Source organism: Panulirus ornatus, chromosome 1 (assembly GCF_036320965.1).
Source record: "Panulirus ornatus isolate Po-2019 chromosome 1, ASM3632096v1, whole genome shotgun sequence".
Taxonomy (NCBI): domain Eukaryota; kingdom Metazoa; phylum Arthropoda; class Malacostraca; order Decapoda; family Palinuridae; genus Panulirus; species Panulirus ornatus.
In genome coordinates this window covers 3,651,711-3,679,210 of record NC_092224.1, presented here as the reverse complement: position 1 = coordinate 3,679,210, position 27,500 = coordinate 3,651,711, and the positions used below count along the sequence as shown (strand labels likewise).

General features: G+C 42.0%; 1 protein-coding gene across 1 annotated transcript in view; it reads left to right on the top strand.

Annotated features, from left to right (window-relative positions):
- LOC139750913 (uncharacterized) overlaps positions 1 to 27,500 on the top strand; it is a 264,061-nt gene that overhangs the window by 99,459 nt on the left and 137,102 nt on the right. Inside the window, exon 4 of the mRNA XM_071666216.1 lies at positions 1,750 to 2,006. Within this exon, the coding sequence (XP_071522317.1) occupies positions 1,750 to 2,006 (257 nt within the window). The remainder of the gene's footprint in view (positions 1 to 1,749; positions 2,007 to 27,500) is intronic.

Here is a 27,500-nt window from a genome sequence, read left to right as displayed (position 1 = left end):
TTGCGAGGCGTGGGCTATGGATAGAGTTGTGCGCAGGAGGATGGATGTGCTGGAAATGAGATGTTTGAGGACAATGTGTGGTGTGAGGTGGTTTGATCGAGTGAGTAACGTAAGGGTAAGAGAGATGTGTGGAAATAAAAAGAGCGTGGTTGAGAGAGCAGAAGAGGGTGTTTTGAAGTGGTTTGGGCACATGGAGAGAATGAGTGAGGAAAGATTGACCAAGAGGATATATGTGTCGGAGGTGGAGGGAACGAGGAGAAGAGGGAGACCAAATTGGAGGTGGAAAGATGGAGTGAAAAAGATTTTGTGTGATCGGGGCCTGAACATGCAGGAGGGTGAAAGGAGGGCAAGGAATAGAGTGAATTGGAGCGATGTGGTATACCGGGGTTGACGTGCTGTCAGTGGATTGAATCAAGGCATGTGAAGCGTCTGGGGTAAACCATGGAAAGCTGTGTAGGTATGTATATTTGCGTGTGTGGACGTATGTATATACATATGTATGGGGGGGGTTGGGCCATTTCTTTCGTCTGTTTCCTTGCGCTACCTCGCAAACGCGGGAGACAGCGACAAAGTATAAAAAAAAAAAAATATATATGTGTGTGTGTGTGTGTGTGTGTGTCTGTGTGTGTGTGTGTGTGTGTGTGTGTATTAAACCAACAGTGAGTCTCCATCTGTAATTTGGAGTTACGTCTTACGACTGGATGGGAAATAACTTTACGATTATCTCTGAACGTGTAGTTGATACTGATAGTAGACGATCTCGTCTCTCTTCTTGTCTACGTTTCTTCCATTTCGCCACCCAGAATGTTACTCAGTTTGTTTCGGCTATCTCCTTGTGTTTTTCAGCTTATATGCTGAAAGTATGAGATTTCGTGAGCCTTATATAATTTTTTTCACCTTGATAATAGTTCAAATACTAGTCTCTCTTGGTAATTCGAACTCTGAAACCCACTGACTTTATTTCTTTTGTGTGTTGAGTTGGAGTAGTGACCGGTGACTTTGGTCTCACTTGACAAATCACATTAAGTGTGTAAAATGAAATATAAAAGTGCTTATAGTAAGCTAGTGTGGAAGTTCTTGTAGTTCTTGTAGTTCAGGATTCGTGTGAGGAAACCGAATGGCTGTCTGTAGCTATTCCAACCCACCATGTTGCTGAGAACGGAGTTAATATTGATAAAGAAATAGATGAAATTCTCTTTTCTTTTACCTTTGATAACAATAACAGGGAATTACTCACCCTTATCTCTTAAATTTGTGCATGAATCCTTCGTCATTTCTTACATCTTTTCTTCTTATTCCTTTAATCTTGTCGAGGAAAGTTACAAATATAAAGAAATAACCGAAAAATCCCTCATCGAAGGACATTTCAGATTTTGGGATGATCATGTGATCCTGTGATCTTAAAGTCAGCCATTATAATGAACTATGAATACTAAACTCGCGTCTTGCGCTTGACACGTGTCAGTAATGATGCTGTACATGATAATGTATTGGCATTAACACATAAAAAGTAATCAAAAGAATAATTGTAGTGGTAGTAGTAGTAGTAGAAGCGGGAGTAGGATTTATAGAATTAGTAGCATAATTGGAAGTGATGGTGGTGGTAATAGTAGCAGTAGTAGCTGGGAGTAAGAGAGAAAATAACAGTAATGTAAGCATAATGAAAAATAGGAGTGCTTCTCTGACTCGGGAGATATAAACCTACATCCTCCCTCCCTACACTATACTCACTGCCTGTCCTTCTTCCAGTGGGCCGCCTGGATATCAACCTGGAGCGGCTGGAGAACCTGCAGCTGAAGGATGTGCTACGAGATCTGGAATGGGTGGCCCCGGGGGGCAGATGGAGCCCCGTGCAGGACCCAGACGCCCCGTGCTTACCCCGGCACAAGGTGGCCGTCATCCTGCCCTACAGGGACCGCTTTCAGCACCTAATCATCATCCTCAGCTGGCTGCACCCCATCCTCCGCCGGCAGCGGCTAGAGTACACCATCTACGTTGCCGAGCAGGTCAGTTCCCCCTGCCTCAGTAAGCACTCAGTCTGATGATGTCATATCACCGTAAGACAAAAACTGTCTGTCTGTAGCAATGAAACTGATAACTGCAGCGGGTTGTATAAAAGTCACTTTAAAGATGGAAGGTTTCTGTATGTAACTAGGAGGCACATCACGGCAGCAGAAGGTCAGGGGTCACTGTAAAGACGAACACCATCATTATATGTAGCACTGCCACTGGTCACTGCTATTGGCAGTCGAAGTTAGAGTAAACTTTTTGAAAATGTTCTCCCTAATTAAACTTGAATTGATTATGATTCAGAAATTAAGAAAAAAGTAAATAGTTATGCATAGCGAAGTATCAACTTCCCACCGGCCAGCCACCTAAGAGTTACTTCCCTTGTCACCACATATGTAAAATATGTAAATACCTACACATATAAAACAGCTCTAAGCCTGTCTGATTCTTATCATCACGTTTATATTGATAAATGTTTGTGGTTCACATTTTTTCTGAACCCTTAATCGAACTCACGGTTGGTGGAGTCATAACCTGGATAATGATAGTCAGCTAACTGGTGGAGGAGTCAGGGCCTGGTCTGTAACAGTCAATTGCTAAAGGAATCAGAGACTGGACTGTGGCGTTCAACTAACCAGCGAAGAAGTCAGAGTCTGGACAGTCGCAATCAACTGGTGGAGGAGTAAGAGCCTTAACAATGACAATCAACTTGTGGAAGTCAGACAGTGACAGTTAATTGGTGGAAGAATCAGAACCTAGACAATGACTATCAAATGGTAGAGGAGTCAGACCCTATATTGTGACAGTTAACGAAATGATGGAAAAGTCATAGCCTGAACAAAGACAGTTAACTAACGGTTAGAGGAGTCAAAGCCTCTATAGTGAAAGTCAACTAACTGGTGAAGTAGTCAGAGCCTGGACTGTGAAAGCAAGCTAACGAATGGAGGAGTCGGAACCTGAATAATGACAGCCAACTAAGTGGTGGAGGAGCCAGAATTTGGGCAGTGAGGGTCAAAGAACTGATGATGGAGTCAAATACTCGATACTTAAAGTCAAATGGTGGAGAAGTAAGAGCTTAGACCGTAGCAATCTACTGGTGGAAGTATCTTGGCCTAAACAGTGACAGTTAACTGATGAAGGAGTTAGAGCCTGGAAGGTGATAGGTAAATTACTGGTGGTGGATTCAAAACTTGGACGATGATAGTCAACCAGCTGGTGGTGGAGTCAACTACTCGATAGCGACAGTCAACTGGTGGAGGAGTCAGGGCTCAGACTATGAAAGTCAATTGGTGGTGGCCTCAGACCCTAGAAAATTCCATTCATTTGGTGGAGGAACCAGAACTGGACAATGAGAATCAACTGTGAAAGTCAATTAGCTTTTGAATCTTGGTTGTGGCAGTCAGTCTACAGTCAGCTCAGCTGTTCATCCACCCCTAGTTGTTGGTCGATAAAATGGGCGATACTTGCAGAGAAGTGCAAATGATTGGGAAATGTTTAAGAGAAAGCGGCAAGAGGTCAAGAGGAAGGTGCAGGGGTTGAAAAAGAGGGCAAATGAGAGTTGAGAGTAGAGAGTAACACTAAATATTAGAAAGAATGAAATGAAAGTTTTGGAAGGAGGTTAATGATGTGCGTAAGACAAGGGAACAAATGGAAGCATTGGTGAATGGGGCAAAAGGGGAAGTAATAACTGGGAATGATGAAGTAAGGAGGAGTTGGAGTGAGTATTTTGAAGTGTTGTTAAATGCGTTGGATGATAGAGAGGCAGATGTAGGGTGTCTTGGTCAGGGTGGTGTGCGAAGAGAGAGAGTCATGGAGAGTAGTTTGGTGAAGAGAAAAGAGGTGGTGAAAGCCTGGCGTAGGATAGAATGGGGCAAAGCGGCCGGAGAGGATGGTATTGCGGTTGAACTTATTAAGAAAGTGGATGACTGTGTTGTTGTTTGCTTGGTAAAGATATTCAATGTATGTATGGATCATGGTGAAGTGCCTGAGGACTGGTGGAATGCATATGTTGTGCCACTGTATAAAAGCAAAGAGAATAAAGGTGAGTGTTCAAACTAAAGAGGTATAAGTTTGGTGAGTATACCTGCTAAGCTGTATGTGAGGCTATTGCTTGAGAAGGTGAATGCATGTACACTTTATCAGACTGTGGAGGAGCCGTGTGGTTTCAGAAGTGGTAGAGGATGTGTGGATCAGGTGTTTCCTTTAAAGAGCGTGTGTGACAAATACTTAAAAAAACAGATGGACTTGTTTGTGACATTTACATATTTGGGGAAGGTTTATGATAGGGTGTTGATAGAGATGCTAAATGGAAAGTATTAAGAATACATGGTGTGGGAGGTAAGTTGCTGGAAGCAGTGAGAAGTTTTTATCAAGGGTGTAAGGTATGTGTCCGATTATGAAGAGAGGAGGGAGATAGGTTTGAAATGAGAGTTGGTCTGCGGCAAGGGCGTCTGATGTCACCATCGTTGCTTAGTTTATTTTATGGATGGTGTGTTGAGAGAGGTAAATTCAAGAGTCTTGGAGAGAAGGGCGAGTATGCAGTCTATTGAGAATAAAAGGGCCTAGGGAGTGAGTCAGATGTTGTTTGCTGATGGTACAGCACTGGTGGGTAATTTGACTTAGAAACTGCAGAAATTGATGACTGAGTCTGGAAGAGTAAGTGAAAGGTAAAAGTTGAAAGTGAATGTAAATAAAATCAAGGTTATTAGGTTCAGCAGGATTCAGGGAAAAGATATTGGGCTGTAAATTTGAATGAAGAATTAATAGATGAAGTGAAGTATTTTAGATATCTGACAGTGGACATGGCAACGTATGGAACCATGGCAGCTGAATTGAGCCGTTGGGTCGTGGAGAGGTCGAAAGTTCTGGGAGCGATGAGAATGTGTAAAAAGAGAGAACGTTACCTTGGAAGGCAAAAATGGATATGTTTGAAGGAATAGTGGTTCCAACAATAATATATTGTTGCTAAGAAGGGTTGATGTGTTGAGAATGAAATGTTTGATGACAATATGTGGTGTGAGGTGGTTTGATCGAATAAGTGATGAAATGGTAAGAGAGATATGTGGGAAAAAGAAATAATGTGGTTAAAAGAGAAGATGGTATGTTGAAATGGTTTACTCTTATGGAGAGAATGAGTGAGGAAAGGTTGACAAAGAGGAAATATGTCTAGGAAGTGGAGGGAACAAAGTGAACGGGGAGAACCAACTAGAGATGGGAGAATGGAGTGAAAAAGATTTTGAGTGATTAGGACAGAACATGCAAGAGGAGGAAAGATGTGCACGGAATAGAGTGAATTGGAACGATGTGGTATAACGGGGTGAAGATGTTATCAATGGACTGAACCAGAGCATGTGGAACGTCCGGGGTAAACCATGGAAAAGTCCCGTAGGCCTGGATGTGCATAGGGATTTCTGGTCTCGGTGCATTGCATATAACAAATAGTGTATGGATGTGAGCGGATGTAGTCTTTCTTCGTCTGCTTCAAGGCCAGGCGGGGACAGAGCTCCTTCCTCTACTTCCTCTTTCAATAATTGAGATACAACGGAATAGGGAGACAGAATTCTTTCTTTCAGAAGTGGTAGAGGATGTGTGGATCAGGTGTTTGCTTTGAAGAATGTATGTGAGAAATACTTAGAAAAGCAAATGGATTTGTTTGTAGCATTTATGGATCTGGAGAAGGCATATGATAGAGTTGATAGAGATGCTCTGTGGAAGGTATTAAGAATATATGGTGTGGGAGGCAAGTTCTTAGAAGCAGTGAAAAGTTTTTATCGAGGATGTAAGGCATGTGTACGTGTAGGAAGAGAGGAAAGTGATTGGTTCTCAGTGAATGTAGGTTTGCGGCAGGGGTGTGTGATGTCTCCATGGTTGTTTAATTTGTTTATGGATGGGGTTGTTAGGGAGGGGAATGCAAGAGTTTTGGAAAGAGGGGCAAGTATGAAGTCTGTTGGGGATGAGAGAGCTTGGGAAGTGAGTCAGTTGTTGTTCGCTGATGATACAGCGCTGGTGGCTGATTCATGTGAGAAACTGCAGAAGCTGGTGACTGAGTTTGGTAAAGTGTGTGAAAGAAGAAAGTTAAGAGTAAATGTGAATAAGAGCAAGGTTATTAGGTACAGTAGGGTTGAGGGTCAAGTCAATTGGGAGGTGAGTTTGAATGGAGAAAAACTGGAGGAAGTGAAGTGTTTTAGATATCTGGGAGTGGATCTGGCAGCGGATGGAACCATGGAAGCGGAAGTGGATCATAGGGTGGGGGAGGGGGCGAGAATTCTGGGAGCCTTGAAGAATGTGTGGAAGTCGAGAACATTATCTCGAAAAGCAAAAATGGGTATGTTTGAAGGAATAGTGGTTCCAACAATGTTGTATGGTTGCGAGACGTGCGCTATGGATAGAGTTGTGCGCAGGAGGATGGATGTGCTGGAAATGAGATGTTTGAGGGCAATAAGTGGTGTGAAGTGGTTTGATCGTGTAAGTAACGTAAGGGTAAGAGAGATGTGTGGAAATAAAACGAGCGTGGTTGAGAGAGCAGAGGAGGGTGTTTTGAAATGGTTCGGGCACATGGAGAGAATGAGTGAGGAAAGATTGACCAAGAGAATATATGTGTCGGAGGTGGAGGTAACGAGGAGAAGAGGGAGACCAAATTGGAGGTGGAAAGATGGAGTGAAAAAGATTTTGTGTGATCGGGGCCTGAACATGGAGGAGGGTGAAAGGAGGGCAAGGAATAGAGTGAATTGGAGCGATGTGGTATACCGGGGTTGACGTGCTGTCAGTGGATTGAATCAAGGCATGTGAAGCGTCTGGGGTAAACCATGGAAAGCTGTGTAGGTATGTATATTTGCGTGTGTGGACGTATGTATATACATGTGTATGGGGGTGGGTTGGGCCATTTCTTTCGTCTGTTTCCTTGCGCTACCTCGCAAACGCGGGAGACAGCGACAAAGCATAAAAAAAAAAAATATATATATATATATATATATATATATATATATATATATATATATATATATATATATATATATATATATATATATATATATATATGCATACGTTAAGATGTATAGGTATATATATATATATATGCGTGTGTGGACGTGTATGTATATGCATGTGTATGTGGGTGGGTTGGGCAATTCTTTCGTTTGTTTCCTTGTGCTACCTCGCTAACGCGAAAGACAGCGACAAGGCAAAATGAATATATAAATAAAAAAAAGAATATATATATATATTAATATATATGTATATATATATATATATATATATATATAATTTATATATATATATATATATATATATATATATATATATATATATATATATATATATATATATAAAGGCATGTACAGAGCATCAGATTGGGGAAGAGCAGTGTGGTTTCAAAAGTGGTAGAGGATGTGTGGATCAGGTGTTTGCTTTGAAGAATGTATGTGAGAAATACTTAGAAAAGCAAATGGATTTGTATGTAGCATTTATGGATCTGGAGAAGGCATATGATACAGATGCTCTCTGGAAGGTATTAAAAATATATGCGGAAAGTTGTTAGAAGCAATGAAATGTTTTTATCGAGGATGTAAGACATGTGTACGTGTAGGAAGAGAGGAAAGTGATTGGTTCTCAGTGAATGTAGGTTTGCGGCAGGGGTGTGTGATGTCTCAATGGTTCTTTAATTTGTTTATGGATGGGGTTGTTAGGGAGGTGAATGCAAGAGTTTTGGAAAGATGGGCAAGTATGAAGTCTGTTGGGGATGAGAGAGCTTGGGAAGTGAGTCAGTTGTTGTTCGGTGATGATACAGCGCTGGTGGCTGATTCATGTGAGAAACTGCAGAAGCTGGTGACTGAGTTTGGTAAAGTGTGTGAAAGAAGAAAGTTAAGAGTAAATGTGAATAAGAGCAAGGTTATTAGGTACAGTAGGGTTGAGGGTCAAGTCAATTGGGAGGTGAGTTTGAATGGAGAAAAACTGGAGTAAGTGAAGTGTTTTAGATATCTGGGAGTAGGATCTAGCAGCGGATGGAACCATGGAAGCGGAAGTGGATCATAGGGTGTGGGAGGGGGCGAAAATTCTGGGAGCCTTGAAGAATGTGTGGAAGTCGAGAACATTATCTCGGAAAGCAAAAATGGGTATGTTTGAAGGAATAGTGGTTCCAACAATGTTGTATGGTTGCGAGGCGTGGGCTATGGATAGATTTGTGCGCAGGAGGATGGATGTGCTGGAAATGAGATGTTTGAGGACAATGTGTGGTGTGAGGTGGTTTGATCGAGTAAGTAACGTAAGGGTAAGAGAGATGTGTGGAAATAAAAAGAGCGTGGTTGAGAGAGCAGAAGAGGGTGTTTTGAAATGGTTCGGGCACATGGAGAGAATGAGTGAGGAAAGATTGACCAAGAGGATATATGTGTCGGAGGTGGAGGGATCGAGGAGAAGTGGGAGACCAAATTGGAGGTGGAAAGATGGAGTGAAAAAAATTTTGTGTGATCGGGGCCTGAACATGGAGGAGGGTGAAAGGAAGGCAAGGAATAGAGTGAATTGGAGCGATGTGGTATACCGGGGTTGACGTGCTGTCAGTGGATTGAATCGGGGCATGTGAAGCGTCTGGGGTAAACCATGGAAAGCTGTGTAGGTATGTATATTTGCGTGTGTGGACGTATGTATATACATGTGTATGGGGGTGGATTGGGCCATTTCTTTCGTCTGTTTCCTTGCGCTACCTCGGAAACGCGGGAGACAGCGACAAAGCAAAAAAAAAAAAAAAAAATATATATATATATATATATATATATATATATATATATATATATATATATATATATATATATATATATATATATAAAAATATATATATATATATATACATATATTTAGGGAAAATGATTTGGTAAACAGAAGAGGTAGTAAAAGCTTTGCGGAAAATGAAAGCCGGCAAGACAGCAGGTTTGGATGGTATTGCAGTGGAATTTATTAAAAAAGTGGGTGACTGTATTATTATTGGCTGGTAAGGTTATTTAATGTATGTATGACTCATGGTGAGGTGCCTGAGGATTGGCGGAATGTGTGCATAGTACCATTTTACAAAGGCAAAGGGGATAAGAGTGAGTGCTCAAATTACAGAGGTATAAGTTTCTTGAGTATTCCTGGTAAATTATATGGGAGGGTATTGATTGAGAGGGGGAAGGCATGTACAGAGCATCAGATTGGGGAAGAGCAGTGTGGTTTCAGAAGTGGTAGAGGATGTGTGGATCAGGTGTTTGCTTTGAAGAATGTGTGTGAGAAATACTTAGAAAAGCAAATGGATTTGTATGTAGCATGTATGGATCTGGAGAAGGCATATGATAGAGTTGATATAGATGCTCTCTGGAAGGTATTAAGAATATATGGTGTGGGAGGCAAGTTGTTAGAAGCAGTGAAAAGTTTTTATCGAGGATGTATGGCATGTGTACGTGTAGGAAGAGAGGAGAGTGATTGGTTCTCAGTGAATGTAGGTTTGCGGCAGGGGTGTGTAATGTCTTCATGGTTGTTTAATTTGTTTATGGATGGGGTTGTTCGGGAGGTAAATGCAAGAGTTTTGGAAAGAGGGGCAAGTATGAAGTCTGTTGGGGATGAGAGAGCTTGGGAAGTGAGTCAGTTGTTGTTCGGTGATGATACAGCGCTGGTGGCTGATTCATGTGAGAAGCGGCAGAAGCTGGTGACTGAGTTTGGTAAAGTGTGTGAAAGAAGAAAGTTAAGAGTAAATGTGAATAAGAGCAAGGTTATTAGGTACAGTAGGGTTGAGGGTCAAGTCAATTGAGAGGTAACTTTGAATGGAGAAAAACTGGAGGAAGTAAAGTGTTTTAGATATCTGGGAGTGGAACTGGCAGCGGATGGAACCATGGAAGCGGAAGTGGATCATAGGGTTGGGAGGGGGCGAAAATTCTGGGAGCCTTGAAGAATGTGTGGAAGTCGAGAACATTATCTCGGAAAGCAAAAATGGGTATGTTTGAAGGAATAGTGGTTCCAACAATGTTGTATGGTTGCGAGGCGTGGGCTATCGATAGAGTTGTGCGTAGGAGGATGGATGTGCTGGAAATGAGATGTTTGAGGACAATGTGTGGTGTGAGGTGGTTTGATCGAGTAAGTAACGTAAGGATAAGAGAGATGTGTGGAAATAAAAAGAGCGTGGTTGAGAGAGCAGAAGAGGGTGTTTTGAAATGGTTTGGGCACATGGAGAGAATGAGTGAGGAAAGATTGACCAAGAGGATATGTGTGTCGGAGGTGGAGGGAACGAGGAGAAGAGGGAGACCAAATTGGAGGTGGAAAGATGGAGTGAAAAAGATTTTGTGTGATCGGGGCCTGAACATGCAGGTGGGTGAAAGGAGGGCAAGGAATAGAGTGAATTGGAGCGATGTGGTATACCGGGGTTGACATGCTGTCAGTGGATTGAATCAAGGCATGTGAAGCGTCTGGGGTAAACCATGGAAAGCTGTGTAGGTATGTATATTTGCGTGTGTGGATGTATGTATATACATGTGTATATACATACCCCAATACACATGTATATACATACGTTCACACACGCAAATATACATACCTACACAGCTTTCCATGGTTTACCCCAGACGCTTCACATGCCCTGATTCAATCCACTGACAGCACGTCAACCCCGGTATACCACATCGATCCAATTCACTATATTCCTTGCCCTCCTTTCTCCCTCCTGCATGTTCAGGCCCCGATCACACAAAATCTGTTTCACTCCATCTTTCCACCTCCAATTTGGTCTCCCACTTCTCCTCGTTCCCTCCACCTCCGACACATATATCCTCTAGGTCAATCTTTCCTCACTCATTCTCTCCATGCGCCCAAACCATTTCAAAACACCCTCTTCTGCTCTCTCAACCACGCTCTTTTTATTTCCACACATCTCTCTTACCCTTACGTTACTCACTCGATCAAACCACCTCACACCACACATTGTCCTCAAACATCTCATTTCCAGCACATCCATCCTCCTGCGCACAACTCTATCCATAGCCCACGCCTCGCAACCATACAACATGGTTATATGGTTATATATATATATATATATATATATATATATATATATTTTTTTTTTTTCTTTTTTTTTTTTTTATACTTTGTCGCTGTCTCCCGCGTTTGCGAGGTAGCGCAAGGAAACAGACGAAAGAAATGGCCCAACCCCCCCCCCCCCCATACACATGTACATACACACGTCCACACACGCAAATATACATACCTACACAGCTTTCCATGGTTTACCCCAGACGCTTCACATGCCTTGATTCAATCCACTGACAGCACGTCAACCCCTGTATACCACATGACTCCAATTCACTCTATTCCTTGCCCTCCTTTCACCCTCCTGCATGTTCAGGCCCCGATCACACAAAATCTTTTTCACTCCATCTTTCCACCTCCAATTTGGTCTCCCTCTTCTCCTCGTTCCCTCCACCTCCGACACATATATCCTCTTGGTCAATCTCTCCTCACTCATTCTCTCCATGTGCCCAAACCATTTCAAAACACCCTCTTCTGCTCTCTCAACCACGCTCTTTTTATTTCCACACATCTCTCTTACCCTTACGTTACTTACTCGATCAAACCACCTCACACCACACATTGTCCTCAAACATCTCATTTCCAGCACATCCATCCTCCTGCGCACATCTCTATCCATAGCCCACGCCTCGCAACCATACAACATTGTTGGAACCACTATTCCCTCAAACATACCCATTTTTGCTTTCCGAGATAATGTTCTCGACTTCCACACATTTTTCAAGGCTCCCAAAATTTTCGCCCCCTCCCCCACCCTATGATCCACTTCCGCTTCCATGGTTCCATCCGCTGACAGATCCACTCCCAGATATCTAAAACACTTCACTTCCTCCAGTTTTTCTCCATTCAAACTCACCTCCCAATTGACTTGACCCTCACCCCTACTGTACCTAATAACCTTGCTCTTATTCACATTTACTCTCAACTTTCTTCTTCCACACACTTTACCAAACTCAGTCACCAGCTTCTGCAGTTTCTCACATGAATCAGCCACCAGCGCTGTATCATCAGCGAACAACAACTGACTCACTTCCCAAGCTCTCTCATCCCCAACAGACTTCATACTTGCCCCTCTTTCCAGGACTCTTGCATTTACCTCCCTTACAACCCCATCCATAAACAAATTAAACAACCATGGAGACATCACACTCCCCTGCCGCAAACCTACATTCACTGAGAACCAATCACTTTCCTCTCTTCCTACACGTACACATGCCTTACATCCTCGATAAAAACTTTTCACTGCTTCTAACAACTTGCCTCCAACACCATGTATTCTTAATACCTTCCACAGAGCATCTCTATCAACTCTATCATATGCCTTCTCCAGATCCATAAATGCTACATACAAATCCATTTGCTTTTCTAAGTATTTCTCACATACATTCTTCAAAGCAAACACCTGATCCACACATCCTCTACCACTTCTGAAACCGCACTGCTCTTCCCCAATCTGATGCTCTGTATATGCCTTCACCCTCTCAATCAATATCCTCCCATATAATTTACCAGGAATACTCAAGAAACTTATACCTCTGTAATTTGAGCACTCACTCTTATCCCCTTTGCCTTTGTACAATGGCACTATGCACGCATTCCGCCAATCCTCAGGCACCTCACCATGAGTCATACATACATTAAATAACCTTACCAACCAGTCAACAATACAGTCACCCCCTTTTTTAATAAATTCCACTGCAATACCATCCAAACCTGCTGCCTTGCCGGCTTTCATCTTCCGCAAAGCTTTTACTACCTCTTCTCTGTTTACCAAATCATTTTCCCTAACCCTCTCACTTTGCACACCACCTCGACCAAAACACCCTATATCTGCCACTCTGTCATCAGACACATTCAACAAACCTTCAAAATACTCATTCCATCTCCTTCTCACATCACCGCTACTTGTTATCACCTCCCCATTTACGCCCTTCACTGAAGTTCCCATTTGCTCCCTTGTCTTACGCATCCTATTTACCTCCTTCCAGAACATCTTTTTATTCTCCCTAAAATTTACTGATAGTCTCTCACCCCAACTCTCATTTGCCCTTTTTTTCACCTCTTGCACCTTTCTCTTGACCTCCTGTCTCTTTCTTTTATACTTCTCCCACTCAATTGCATTTTTTCCCTGCAAAAATCGTCCAAATGCCTCTCTCTTCTCTTTCACTAATACTCTTACTTCTTCATCCCACCACTCACTACCCTTTCTAAACAGCCCCCCTCCCACTCTTCTCATGCCACAAGCATCTTTTGCGCAATCCATCACTGATTCCCTAAATACATCCCATTCCTCCCCCACTCCCCTTACTTCCATTGTTCTCACCTTTTTCCATTCTGTACACAGTCTCTCCTGGTACTTCCCCACACAGGTCTCCTTCCCAAGCTCACTCACTCTCACCACCTTCTTCACCCCAACATTCACTCCTCTTTTTTATGAAAACCCATACTAATCTTCACCTTAGCCTCCACAAGTTAATGATCGGACATCCCTCCAGTTGCACCTCTCAGCACATTAACATCCAAAAGTCTCTCTTTCGCACGCCTGTCAATTAACACGTAATCCAATAACGCTCTCTGGCCATCTCTCCTACTTACATAAGTATACTTATGTATATCTCGCTTTTTAAACCAGGTATTCCCAATCATCAGTCCTTTTTCAGCACATAAATCTACAAGCTCTTCACCATTTCCATTTACAACACTGAACACCCCATGCATACCAATTATTCCCTCAACTGCCACATTACTCACCTTTGCATTCAAATCACCCATCACTATAACCCGGTCTCGTGCATCAAAACCGCTAACACACTCATTTAGCTGCTCCCAAAACACTTGCCTCTCATGATCTTTCTTCTCATGCCCAGGTGCATATGCACCAATAATCACCCACCTCTCTCCATCAACTTTCAATTTTACCCATATTAATCGAGAATTTACTTTCTTACATTCTATCACATACTCCCACAACTCCTGCTTCAGGAGTATTGCTACTCCTTCCCTTGCTCTTGTCCTCTCACTAACCCCTGACTTCACTCCCCAGACATTTCCAAACCACTCTTCCCCTTTACCCTTGAGCTTCGTTTCACTCAGAGCCAAAACATCCAGGTTCCTTTCCTCAAACATACTACCTATCTCTCCTTTTTTCACATCTTGGTTACATCCACACACATTTAGGCACCCCACTCTGAGCCTTCGAGGAGGATGATCACTCCCCGCGTGACTCCTTCTTCTGTTTCCCATTTTAGAAAGTTAATACAAGGAGGGGAGGATTTCCGGCCCCCCGCTCCCGTCCCCTCTAGTCGCTTTCTACGACACGCGAGGAACACGTGGGAAGTATTCTTTCACCCCTATCCCCAGGGATAATATACATATATATATACATACACACACACACACACACACACACACACACACACACATACATATATATATACATATGAAAAATGTAAGAAACAATTTAGAAAACAAACTTTTAGCTTGAAATGAATGAAAAAAAATGAATGTCACATAATGGTTCAACCTCTGGCTATGGAAAAGGAAATGTACAATTTATTCACACAAACGTCAATAGCAGTTCTCATCAATTTCACCACTGTATCAATAAGCTTCAATGTCTAAGCTACATTTTTTCTCCAACTTCACTATTTTCTTGTCAAAAACACCATGCATGAAAACTATCACTCCATTAACACAACTATAAACATTTACTTCCCCTTTAAAGTTCTGGGGAAGTCTGTCTCGATACACTGCGGCGAGGCGACGCGACGCTGACACAATCACTGTCACAATATCACTTCTGCCTCCTCAAGTCAATCTCTCAGCCACAGAACATCCTTTGAATGACCGAAAGCTTCAAGATTGGTTGAACGTGACGAGTCGTGTGTGCCACAGGGCTCAGTCCTCGGTCCCATTCCCTTCACAGTATACACTGCTGATCTAAAGTTTGGCTCTCGTATCGACGATCTCCATAAATCTTCCACTTTGACCCAGCGAGTCTCGTAGTCCTGGTTCCCGCCAGCTTCCAACACTGGAACATGGATCTGTTGCTCTGGTGTTTGTCGACGAACGCGGGTCAGCGAATTTCTAATGACTGGAACAGCTCCCTCGAAATTCATTTTCCGATGACTTGTCTCTCGCAACCAGTTGGTTGTCACGCTCATATCTCACTTCCCAGGACGTCTGCAACACGGTGTTTTGCTTCATAATGAACTATGTGATCTTGGTAATATCGCTTTCACGAGGAAAAACGCACACTTAGCTTAAATCTTCACTATTATCAGAAGGAAAGAAAATGTCGGCCGGAGGAAGAAGATTTGTACATATATATATATATATATATATATATATATATATATATATATATATATATATATATATATATATATATATATATATACATATATATATATATATATACCTGGCCTAAAAAGCGAGATATACATAAGTATACGTATGTAAGTAGGAGAGATGGCCAGAGAGCATTATTGGATTACGTGTTAATTGATAGAGACTTTTGTTGCTAATGTGCTGAGAGGTGCAACTAGAGGGATGTCTGATCATTATCTTGTAGAGGCGAAGGTGAAGATTTGTGGGGTTTTACAGAAAAGAAGAGAGAATGCTGGGGTGAAGAGAGTGGTGAGAGTAAGTGAGCTTGGGAAGGAGACTTGTGTGAGGAAGTACCAGGAGAGACTGAGTACAGAATGGAAAAAGGTGAGAACAAAGGAGGTACGGGGAGTGGGGGAGGAATGGGATGTATTTAGGGAATCAGTGATGGATTGCGCAAAAGATGCTTGTGGCATGAGAAACGTGGGAGGTGGGTTGATTAGAAAAGGTAGTGAGTGGTGTGACGAAGAAGTAAGATTATTAGGGAAAGAGAAGAAAGAGGCATTTGGACGATTTTTGCAGGGAAAAAATGCAAATGAGTGGGAGAGGTATAAAAGAAAGAGGCAGGAGGTCAAGAAAAAGGTGCAAGAGGTGGAAAAGAGGGCGAATGAGAGTTGGGGTGAGAGAGTATCATTAAATTTCAGGGAGAATAAAAAGATGTTTTGGAAGGAGGTAAATAAAGTGCGTAAGACAAGGGAGCAAATGGGAACTTCAGTGAAGGGCTAATGGGGAGGTGATGAGAAGTAGTGGTGATGTGAGAAGGAGATGGAGTGAGTAATTTGAAGGTTTGTTGAATGTGTTTGATGATGGATTGGCAGATATAGGGTGTTTTGGTCGAGGTGGTGTGCAAAGTGAGAGGGTTAGGGAAAATGGTTTGGTAAATACAGAATAGGTAGTAAACGCTTTACAGACGATGAAATCCGGAAAGGCAGCAGGTGTGGATGGCATTGCAGTGGAATTTATTAAAAAAGGGGGTGATTGTATTGCTGACTGGTTGGTAAGGTTATTTAATGTATGTATGATTCATGGTGAGGTGCCTGAGGATTGGCGGAATGCTTGCATAGTGCCATTGTACAAAGGCAAAGAGGATAAGAGTGATTGCTCAAATTACAGATGTATAAGTTTGTTGAGTATTCCTGGTAAATTGTATGGAAGGGTATTGATTGACAGTGTGAGGGCATGTACAGAGCATCAGATTGGGGAAGAGCAGTGTGGTTTCAGAAGTGGGAGAGGATGTGCGGATCAGGTGTTTGCTTTGAAGAATGTATGTGAGAAATACTTAGAAAAACAAATGGATTTGTATGTAGCATTTATGGATCTGGAGAAGGCATATGATAACGTTGGTGGATATGCTCTGTGGAAGGTTTTAAGAATATATGGTGTGGAAAGCAAGTTGTTAGAAGCAGTGAAAAGGTTTTATCGGGGATGGAAGGCATGTGTACGTGCAGAAAGAGAGGAAAGTGACTGGTTCTCAGTGAATGTAGGTTTGCGGCAGGGGTGGGTGATGTCTCCGTGGTTGTTTAATTTGTTTATGGATGGGGTTGTTAGGGAGGTGAATGCAAGGGTTTTGGAAAGAGGGGCAAGTATGCAGTGTGTTGTGGATGAGAGAGCTTGGGAAGTGAGTCAGTTGTTGTTCGCTGATGATACAGCGCTGGTGGCTGATTCATGTAAGAAACTGCAGAAGCTGGTGACTGAGTTTGGTAAAGTGTGTGAAAGAAGAAAGTTAAGAGTAAATGTGAATAAGAGCAAGGTTATTAGGTACAGTAGGGTTGAGGGTCAAGTCAATTGAGAGGTAAGTTTGAATGGAGAAAAAGTGGAGGAAGTAATGTGTTTTAGATATCTGGGAGTGAACCTGCCAGCGGATGGAACCATGGAAGCGGAAGTGAATCATAGGGTGGGGGAGGGGGCGAAAATTCTGGGAGCCTTGAAGAATGTGTGGAAGTCGAGAACATTATCTCGGAAAGCAAAAATGGGTATGTTTGAAGGAATAGTGGTTCCAACAATGTTGTATGGTTGCGAAGCGTGGGCTATGGATAGAGTTGTGCGCAGGAGGGTGGATGTGCTGGAAATGAGATGTTTGAGGACAATATGTGGTGAGAGGTGATTTGATCGAGTAAGTAATATAAGGGTAAGAGAGATGTGTGGTAATAAAAAGAGTGTGGTTGAGAGAGCAGAAGAAGGAGTTTTGAAATGGTTTGGCCACATGGAGAGAGTGAATGAGGAAAGATTGACAAAAAGGATATATGTGTCAGAGGTGGAGGGATCGAGGAGAAGTGGGAGACCATATTGAAGGTGGAAAGATGGAGTGAAAAAGATTTTGAGTGATCGGGGCCTGAACATGCAGGAGGGTGAAAGGCGTGCAAGGAATAGAGTGAACTGGAACAATGTGGCATACCATGGTCGACGTGCTGTCAATGGATTGAACCAGGGCATGTGAAGCGTCTGGGGTAAACCATGGAAAGTTGTGTGGGGCCTGGATGTGGAAAGGGAGCTGTGGTTTCGGTGCATTATTACATGACAGCTAGAGACTGAGTGTGAACGAATGGAGCCTTTGGTGTCTTTTCCTAGCGCTACCTCGCACACTTGAGGGGGGAGAGGGTTGTTATTCCGTGTGGGGTGAGGTGGCGATGGGAACAAATAAATGCAGACAGTATGAATTATGTACATGTGTATATATGTATATGTCTGTATTTGAATATATATGTGTACACTGAGATGTATAGGTATGTATATTTCCGTATGTGGACGTGTATGTATATACATGTGTACGTGGGCGGGTTGGGCCATTCTTACGTCTGTTTCCTTGCGCTACCTCGCTAACGCGGGAGACAGCGACAGAGCAAAATAAAATACAAAATAAAAAAAAAAAATATATATATATATATATATATATATATATATATATATATATATATATATATATATATATATATATATATATACATATATATATATATATATATATATATATATATATATTATGAGAGGGTTAGGGAAAATGATTTGGTAAATAGAGAAGAGGTAGTAAAAGCTTTACGGAAGATGAAAGCCTGCAAGACAGCAGGTTTGGATGGTATTGCAGTGGAATTTATTAAAAAAGGGGGTGAGTGTATTGTCGACTGGTTGGTAAGATTATTTAATGTATGTATGATTCATGGTGAGGTGCATGAGGATTGGCGGAATGCTTGCATAGTGCCATCATACAAAGGCAAAGGGGATAAGAGTGAATGCTCAAATTACAGAGGTATAAGTTTGTTGAGTATTCCTGGTAAATCATATGGGAGGGTATTGATTGAGAGGGGTGAAGGCATGTACAAAGCATCAGATTGGGGAAGAGCAGTGTGGTTTCAGAAGTGGTAGAGGATGTGTGGATCAGGTGTTTGCTTTGAAGAATGTATGTGAGAAATACTTAGAAAAGCAAATGGATTTGTATGTAGAATCTATGGATCTGGAGAAGGCATATGATAGAATTAATAGAGATGCTCTGTGGAAGGTTTTATGAATATATGGTGTGGGAGGAAAGTTGTTAGAAGCAGTGAAAAGTTTTATCGAGGATGTAAGGCATGTGTACGTTTAGGAAGAGAGGAAAGTGATTGGTTCTCAGTGAATGTAGGTTTGCGGCAGGGGTGTGTGATGTCTCAATGGTTCTTTAATTTGTTCATGAATGGGGTTGATAGGGAGGTGAATGCAAGAGTTTTGGAAAGATGGGCAAGTATGCAGTCTGTTGTGGATGAGAGAGCTTGGGAAGTGAGTCAGTTGTTGTTCGCTGATGATACAGCGCTGGTGGCTGATTCATGTGAGAAACTGCAGAAGCTGGTGACTGAGTTTGGGAAAAATGTGCGAAAGAAGAAATTTAAGAGTAAATGTGAATAAGAGCAAGGTTATTAGGTACAGTAGGGTTGAGAGTCAAGTCAATTGGGAGGTGAGTTTGAATGGAGAAAAACTGGAGGAAGTAAAGTGTTTTAGATATCTGGGAGTGGAACCATCGAAGCAGAAGTGAATCATAGGGTTGGGGAGGTGGCGAAAACTCTGAGAGCCTTAAAGAATGTTTGGAAGTCGAGAACATTATCTCGCAAAGCAAAATTGGGTATGTTTGAAGGAATAGTGGTTCCAACAATGTTGTATGGTTGCGAGGCGTGGGCTATGGATAGAGTTGTGCGCAGGAGGGTGGATGTGCTGGAAATGAGATGTTTGAGGACAATATGTGGTGTGAGGTCGTTTGATCGAGTAAGTAATGTAAGGGTAAGAGAGATGTGTGGATATAAAAAGAGTGTGATTGAGAGAGCAGAGGAGGGTGTTTTGAAATGTTTTGGTCACATGGAGAGAATGAGTGAGGAGAGATTGACCAAGAGGATATATGTGTCAGAGGTGGAGGGAATGAGGAGAAGTGGGAGACCAAGTTGGAGGTGGAAAGATGGAGTGAAAAAGATTTTGAGTGATCGGGGCCTGAACATGCAGGAGGGTGAAAGGCGTGCAAAAATAGAGTGAATTGGAACGTGGTATACCGGGTCGACGTGCGGTCAATGGATTGAACCAGGGCATGTGAAGCTTCTGGGGTAAACTATGTAAAGATGTGTGGGGCCTGGATGTGGAAAGGGAGCTGTGGTTTCGGTGCATTATTACATGAGAGCTAGAGACTGAGTGTGAACGAATGTGGCCTTTGGTCTTTTCCTAGCGCTACCTCGCACACATGAGGGGTGAGGGGGTTGTTATTCCATGTGTGGCGAGGTGGCGATGGGAGCAAATAAAGGCAGACAGTATGAATTAATTTCATGTGTATATATGTATATGTCTGTGTTTGTATATATATGTGTACATTGAGATATATAGGTATGTATATTTGCGTGTGTGGACGTGTATGTATATACATGTGTATGTGGGTGGGTTGGGCCATTCTTTCGTCTGTTTCCTTGCGCTACCTCGTTGACGCGTGAGACAGCGACAAAGGAAAATCAATAAATAAGAATAAATAAATAAATAAATATATATATATATATATATATATATATATATATATATATATATATATATATATATATATATATATATATATATATATATATATATCTGAGCGTGTCAGTGGTTTTGATGCACGAGACCGGGTTATGGTGATGGGTGATTTGAATGCAAAGGTGAGTAATGTGGCAGTTGAGGGAATAATTGGTATACATGGGGTGTCCAGTGTTGTAAATGGAAATGGTGAAGAGTTTGTAGATTTATGTGCTGAAAAAGGACTGGTTATTGGGAATACCTGGTTTAAAAAACGAGATATGCATAAGTATACGTATGTAAGTAGGAGAGATGGCCAGAGAGCGTTATTGGATTACGTGTTAATTGACAGGCGCGCGAAAGAGAGCCTTTGGATGTTAATGTAGTGAGAGGTGCAACTGTCTGATCATTATCTTGTGGAGGCTAAGGTGAAGATTTGTATGGGTTTTCAGAAAAGAAGAGTGAATGTTGGGGTGAAGAGGGTGGTGAGAGTAAGTGGGCTTGGGAAGGAGACTTGTGTGAGAAATTACCAGGAGAGACTGAGTACAGAATGGAAAAAGGTGAGAACAATGGAAGTAAAGGGAGTGGGGGAGGAATGGGATGTATTTAGGGAATCAGTGATGGATTGCGCAAAAGATGCTTGTGGCATGAAAAGAGTGGGAGGTGGGTTGATTAGAAAGGGTAGTGAGTGGTGGGATGAAGAAGCAAGATTATTAGTGAAAGAGAAGAGAGAGTGCATTTGGAAGATTTTTGCAGGGAAAAAATGCAAATGAGTGGGAGATGTATAAAAGAAAGAGGCAGGAGGTCAAGAAAAAGGTGCAAGAGGTGAAAAAGAGGGCAAATGAGAGTTGGGGTGAGAGAGTATCATTAAATTTTAGGGAGAATAAAAAGATGTTCTGGAAGGAGGTAAATAAATTGCGTAAGACAAGGGATCAAATGGGAACTTCAGTGAAGGGCGGAAATGGGGAGGTGATAACAAGTAGTGGTGATGTGAGAAGGAGATGGAGTGAGTATTTTGAAGGTTTGCTGAATGTGTTTGATGATAGAGTGGCAGGTATAGGGTGTTTTGGTCGAAGTGGTGTGCAAAGTGAGAGGGTTAGGGAAAATGATTTGGTAAACAGAGAAGAGGTAGTAAAAGCTTTGCGGAAGATGAAAGCCGGCAAGGCAGCAGGTTTGGATGGTATTGCAGTGGAATTTATTAAAAAAGGGGGTGACTGTATTGTTGACTGGTTGGTAAGGTTATTTAATGTATGTATGACTCATGGTGAGGTGCCTGAGGATTGGCGGAATGCGTGCATAGTGCCATTGTACAAAGGCAAAGGGGATAAGAGTGAGTGCTCAAATTACAGAGGTATAAGTTTGTTGAGTATTCCTGGTAAATTATATGGGAGGGTATTGATTAAAAGGGTGAAGGCATGTACAGAGCATTAGATTGGGGAAGAGCAGTGTTGTTTCAGAAGTGGTAGAGGATGTGTGGATCAGGTGTTTGCTTTGAAGAATGTATGTGAAAAATACTTAGAAAAGCAAATGGATTTGTATGTAGCATTTTTGGATCTGGAGAAGGCATATGATAGAGTGGATAGAGATGCTCTGTGGAAGGTATTAAGAATATTTGGTGTGGGAGGCAAGTTGTTAGAAGCAGTGAAAAGTTTTTATCGAGGATGTAAGGCATGTGTACGTGTAGGAAGAGAGGAAAGTGATTGGTTCTCAGTGAATGTAGGTTTGCGGCAGGGGTGTGTGATGTCTCCATGGTTGTTTAATTTGTTTATGGATGAGGTTGTTCGGGAGGTTAATGCAAGAGTTTTGGAAAGAGGGGCAAGTATGAAGTCTGTTGTGGATGAGAGAGGTTGGGAAGTGAGTCAGTTGTTGTTAGTTGATGATACAGCGCTGGTGGCTAATTCATGTGAGAAACTGCAGAAGCTGGTGACTGAGTTTGGTAAAGTGTGTGAAAGAAGAAAATTAGAGTAAATATGAATAAGAGCAAGGTTATTAGGTACAGTAGGGTTGAGGCTCAAGTCAATTGGGAGGTAAGTTTGAATGGAGAAAAACTGGAGGAAGTAAAGTGTTTTAGATATCTGGGAGTGGATTTGGCAGCGGATGGAAACATGGAAGAGGAAGTGGATCATAGGGTGGGGGAGGGGGCGAAAATTCTGGGAGCCTTGAAGAATGTGTGGAAGTCGAGAGCATTATCTCGAAAAGCAGAAATGGGTATGTTTGAAGGAACAGTAGTTCCAGCAATGTTGTATGGTTGCGAGGCGTGGGCTATGGATAGAGTTGTGCGCAGGAGGATGGATGTGCTGGAAATGAGATGTTTGAGGACAATGTGTGGTGTGAGGTGGTTTGATCGAGTAAGTAACGTAAGGGTAAGAGAGATGTGTGGAAATAAAAAGAGCGTGGTTGAGAGAGCAGAAGAGGGTGTTTTGAAATGGTTTGGGCACATGGAGAGAATGAGTGAGGAAAGATTGACCAAGAGGATATATGTGTCGGAGGTGGAGGGAACGAGGAGAAGAGGGAGACCAAATTGGAGGTGGAAAGATGGAGTGAAAAAGATTTTGTGTGATCGGGGCCTGAACATGCAGGAGGGTGAAAGGAGGGCAAGGAAGAGAGCGACTTGGATCGATGTGGTATACCGGGGTTGACGTGCTGTCATTGGATTAAAACAGGGCATGTGAAGCGTCTTTGGTAAACCATGGAAATCTGTGTAGGTATGTATATTTGCGTGTGTGGACGTATGTATGTACATGTGTATGGATGTGGGTTGGGCCATTTCTTTCGTCTTTTTCCTTGCGCTACCTCGCTAACGCGGGACATAGCGACAAAGCAGAAATATAAAAAAAAGAAAATATATATATATATATATATATCTTCTTCTTCTTTTCTTCATACTATTCGCCATTTCCCGCGATAGCGAGGTAGCGTTAAGAACAGAGGACTGGGCCTTTCTTTTGGGAAATTGAAAAAAAAAAAAAAAAAAATATATATATATATATATATATATATATATATATATATATATATATATATATATATATATATATATATATATATATATATATATATATATCAGCAAAATATGAAGCACTGGGCGGTGGGCGTCGACCACAGCTGACGAACAACACAGGACTGTACTAATAACGTGGGGTGGCCTGGTGCCCTTCAAAATACTGGGTCAGACGGGATTGCTGTTCAAATATATATATATATATATATATATATATATATATATATATATATATATATATATATATATACATTTTATCTTTCTAAAGGGGGAAACAGAAGAAGGAGTCACGCGGGGAGTGCTCATCCTCCTCGAAGGCTCAGATTGAGGTATCTAAATGTGTGTGGATGTAACCAAGATGAAAAAAAGGGAGAGATAAGCAGTATGTTTGAGGAAAGGAACCTGGATGTTCTGGCTCAGAGTGAAACGAAACTCAAGGGTAAAGGGGAAGAGTGGTTTGGGAATGTCTAGGGAGTAAAGTCAGGGGTTAGTGAGAGGACAAGAGCAAGGGAAGGAGTGGCACTACTCCTGAAACAGGAGTTGTGGGACTATGTGAAAGAGTGTAAGAAAGTAAGCTCTAGATTGATATAGGTAAAACTGAATGTTGATGGAGAGAGATGGGTGATTATTGGTGCATATGCACCTGGGCATGAGAAGAAAGATCATGAGAAGCAAGTGTTTCGGGAGCAGCTGAATGATTGTGTTAGTAGTTTTGATGCACGAGACCGGGTTATAGTGATGGGTGATTTCAATGCAAAGGTGAGTAATGTGGCAGTTGAGGGAATAATTGGTACACATGGGGTGTTCAGTGTTGTAATTGGAAATGGTGAAGAGCTTATAGATATATGTGCTGAAAAAGGACTGGTGATTGGGTATACCTGGTTTAAAAAGAGAGATATACATAAATATACGTATGTAAGTAGGAGAGATGGCCAGAGAGCGTTATTGGATTATATGTTAATTGATAGGCTCGCGAAAGAGAGACTTTTGGATGTTAATGTGCTGAGAGGCGCAACTGGAGGTATGTCTGATCATTATCTTGTGGAGGCGAAGATGAAGATTTGTAGGGGTTTTCAGAAAAGAAGGGAAAATGTTGGAGTGAAGAGAGTGGTGCGAGTAAGTGAGGTTGGAAATGAGACTTGTGTGAGGAAGTTCCATGAGAGAATGAGTAGAGAATGGAAAAAGGTGATAACAAAGGAGGTAAGGGGAGTGGGGGAGAATGGGATGTATTTAGGGAAGCAGTGATGGCTTGCGCAATAGATGCTTGTGGCATGAGAAGCGTGGGAGGTGGGTTGATTAGAAAGGGTAGTGAGTGGTGGGATGAAGAAGTAGATTATTACTGAAAGAGAAGAGAGAGGCATTTGGACGATTTATACATGCAAATAATGCAAATGAGTGGGAGATGTATAAAAGAAAGAGGCAGGAGGTCAAGAGAAAGGTAGAAGAGGTGAAAAAGAGGGCAAATGAGAGTTGAGGTGAGAGAGTATCATTAAATTTTAGGGAGAATAAAAAGATGTTTTGGAAGGAGTAAATAAAGTGCCGAAAGACGAGGGAGCAAATGGTAACCCCAGTGAAGAGGGCTAATGGGGAGGTGATAACAAGTAGTGGTGAAGTGAAAAGGAGATGGAGTGAGTATTTTGAAGGTTTGTTGAATGTGTTTGATGATAGAGTGGTAGATATAGGGTGTTTTGGTCGAGGTGGTGTGCAAAGTGAGAGGGTTAGGGAAAATGATTTGGTAAACAGAGAAGAAGTAGTAAAAACTTTGCGGAAGATGAAAGCCGGCAAGGTAGCGGGGTTGGATGGTATTGCTGTTGAATTTATTAAAAAAGGGGGTGACTGTATTGTTGACTGGTTGGTAAGGTTATTTAATGTATGTATGACTCATGGTGAGGTGCCTGAGGATTGGCGGAATGCCTGCATAGTACCACTGTACACAGGCAAAGGGGATAGGAGTGAGTGCTCAAATTACAGAGGTATAAGTTTGTTGAGTATTCCTGGTAAATTATATGGGATGGTATTGATTGAGAGGGTGAAGGCATGTACAGAGCATCAGATTGGGGAAGAGTAGTGTGGTTTTTATAAGTGGTATTGGATTTGTGGATCAGGTGTCTGTTTTGAAGAATGTATTTCAGAAATACATAGAAAAGCAAAGGGTTTTGTATGTAGCATTTATGGATCTGGAGAAGGCATATGATAGAGTTGATAGATATGCTCTGTGGAAGGTATTAAGAATATATGGTGTGGGAGACAAGTTGTTGGAAGCAGTGAAAAGTTTTTATCGAGGATGTAAGGCATGTGTACGTGTAGGAAGAGAGGAAAGTGATTGGTTCTCAGTGAATGTAGGTTTGCGGAAGGTGTGTGTGATGTTTCCATGGTTGTTTAATTTGTTTATGGCGGCAGTCGTTAGGTAGGTGAATGCAAGAGTTTTGGAAAGAGTGGCAAGTATGAAGTCTGTTGTGGATGAGAGAGCTTGGGAAGTGAGTCAGTTGTTGTTCGCTGATGATACAGCGGTGGGGGCTGATTCGTGTGAGAGACTGCAGAAGCTGGTGACTAAGTTTGGTAAAGTGTGTCAAAGAAGAAAGTTAAGAGTAAATGTGAATAAGAGCAAGGTTATTAGGTACAGTAGGGTTCAGGGTCATAGCCCACGCCTCGCAACCATACAACATTGTTGGAACCAATATTCCTTCAAACATACCCATTTTTGCTTTTCGAGATAATGTTCTCGACTTCCACACATTCTTCAAGGCCCCAAAAACTTTCGCCCCCTCCCCCACTCTATGATTCACTTCCGCTTCTATGGTTCCATCCGCTGCCAGATCCACTCCCAGATATCTAAAACACTTTACTTCCTCCAGTTTTTCTCCATTCAAACTTACCTCCCAATTGACTTGTCCCTTAACCCTACTGTACCTAATAACCTTGCTCTTATTCACATTTACTCTCAGCTTTCTTCTTTCACATACTTTGCCAAACTCACTCACCAGCTTCTGCAGTTTCTCACACGAATCGGCCACCAGCGCTGTATCATTAGCAAACAACAACTGACTCACGTCCCAAGCTCTCTCATCCACAACAGACTGCATACTTGTCCCCCTTTTCCAAGACTCTTGCATTCACCTCCCTAACAATCCCATCCATAAAGAAATTAGATAAACATGGAGACATCACACATCCCTGCCGCAAACCTACATTCACTGAGAACCAATCACTTTTCTCTATTCCTAAACGAACATATACCTTACATCCTCGATAAAAACTTTTTACTGTTTCTAACAACTTGTCCCCCACACCACACACCATATATTCTCAATACCTTCCACAGAGAATCTCTTTCAACTCTATCATATGCCTTGTCCAGATCCATAAATGCTACATACAAATCCATTTGCTTCTCTAAGTATTTCTTAAATACATTCTTCAAAGCAAACACCTGATCCAAACATCCTCTACCACTTCTGAAACCACACTGCTCTTCCCTATTCTGATGCTCTGTACATGCCTTTACCATCTCAATCAATACCCTCCCATACAATTTTCCAGGAATACTCAACAATCTTATACCTCTGTAATTTGAGCACTCACTTTTATCCCCTTTGCCTTTGTACAATGGCACTATGCAAGCATTCCGCCAATTCTCAGGCACCTCACCATGAATCATACATACATTGAATAACCTTAAGAACCAGTCAACAATACAGTCATTCCCTTTTTTAATAAATTCAACAGCAATACCATCCAAACCCGGTGCCATGCCGCCTTTCATCTTCCGCAAAGCTTTTACTACCTCTTCTCTGTTTACCAAATCATTTTCCCTAACCCTCTCACTTTGCACACCACCTCGACCAAAACACCCTATATCTGCCACTCTATCATCAAACACATTCAACAAACCTTCAAAATACTCACTCCATCTCCTTCTCACATCACCACTACTTGTTATCACCTCCCCTCTTGCCCCCTTCACTGAAGTTCCCATTTGTTCCCTTGTCTTACGCACTTTACTCACATCTTTTTACTCTCCCTAAAATTCAATATAACTCTCACATCCCCATCTCTGATTTGCCCTCTTCTTCAC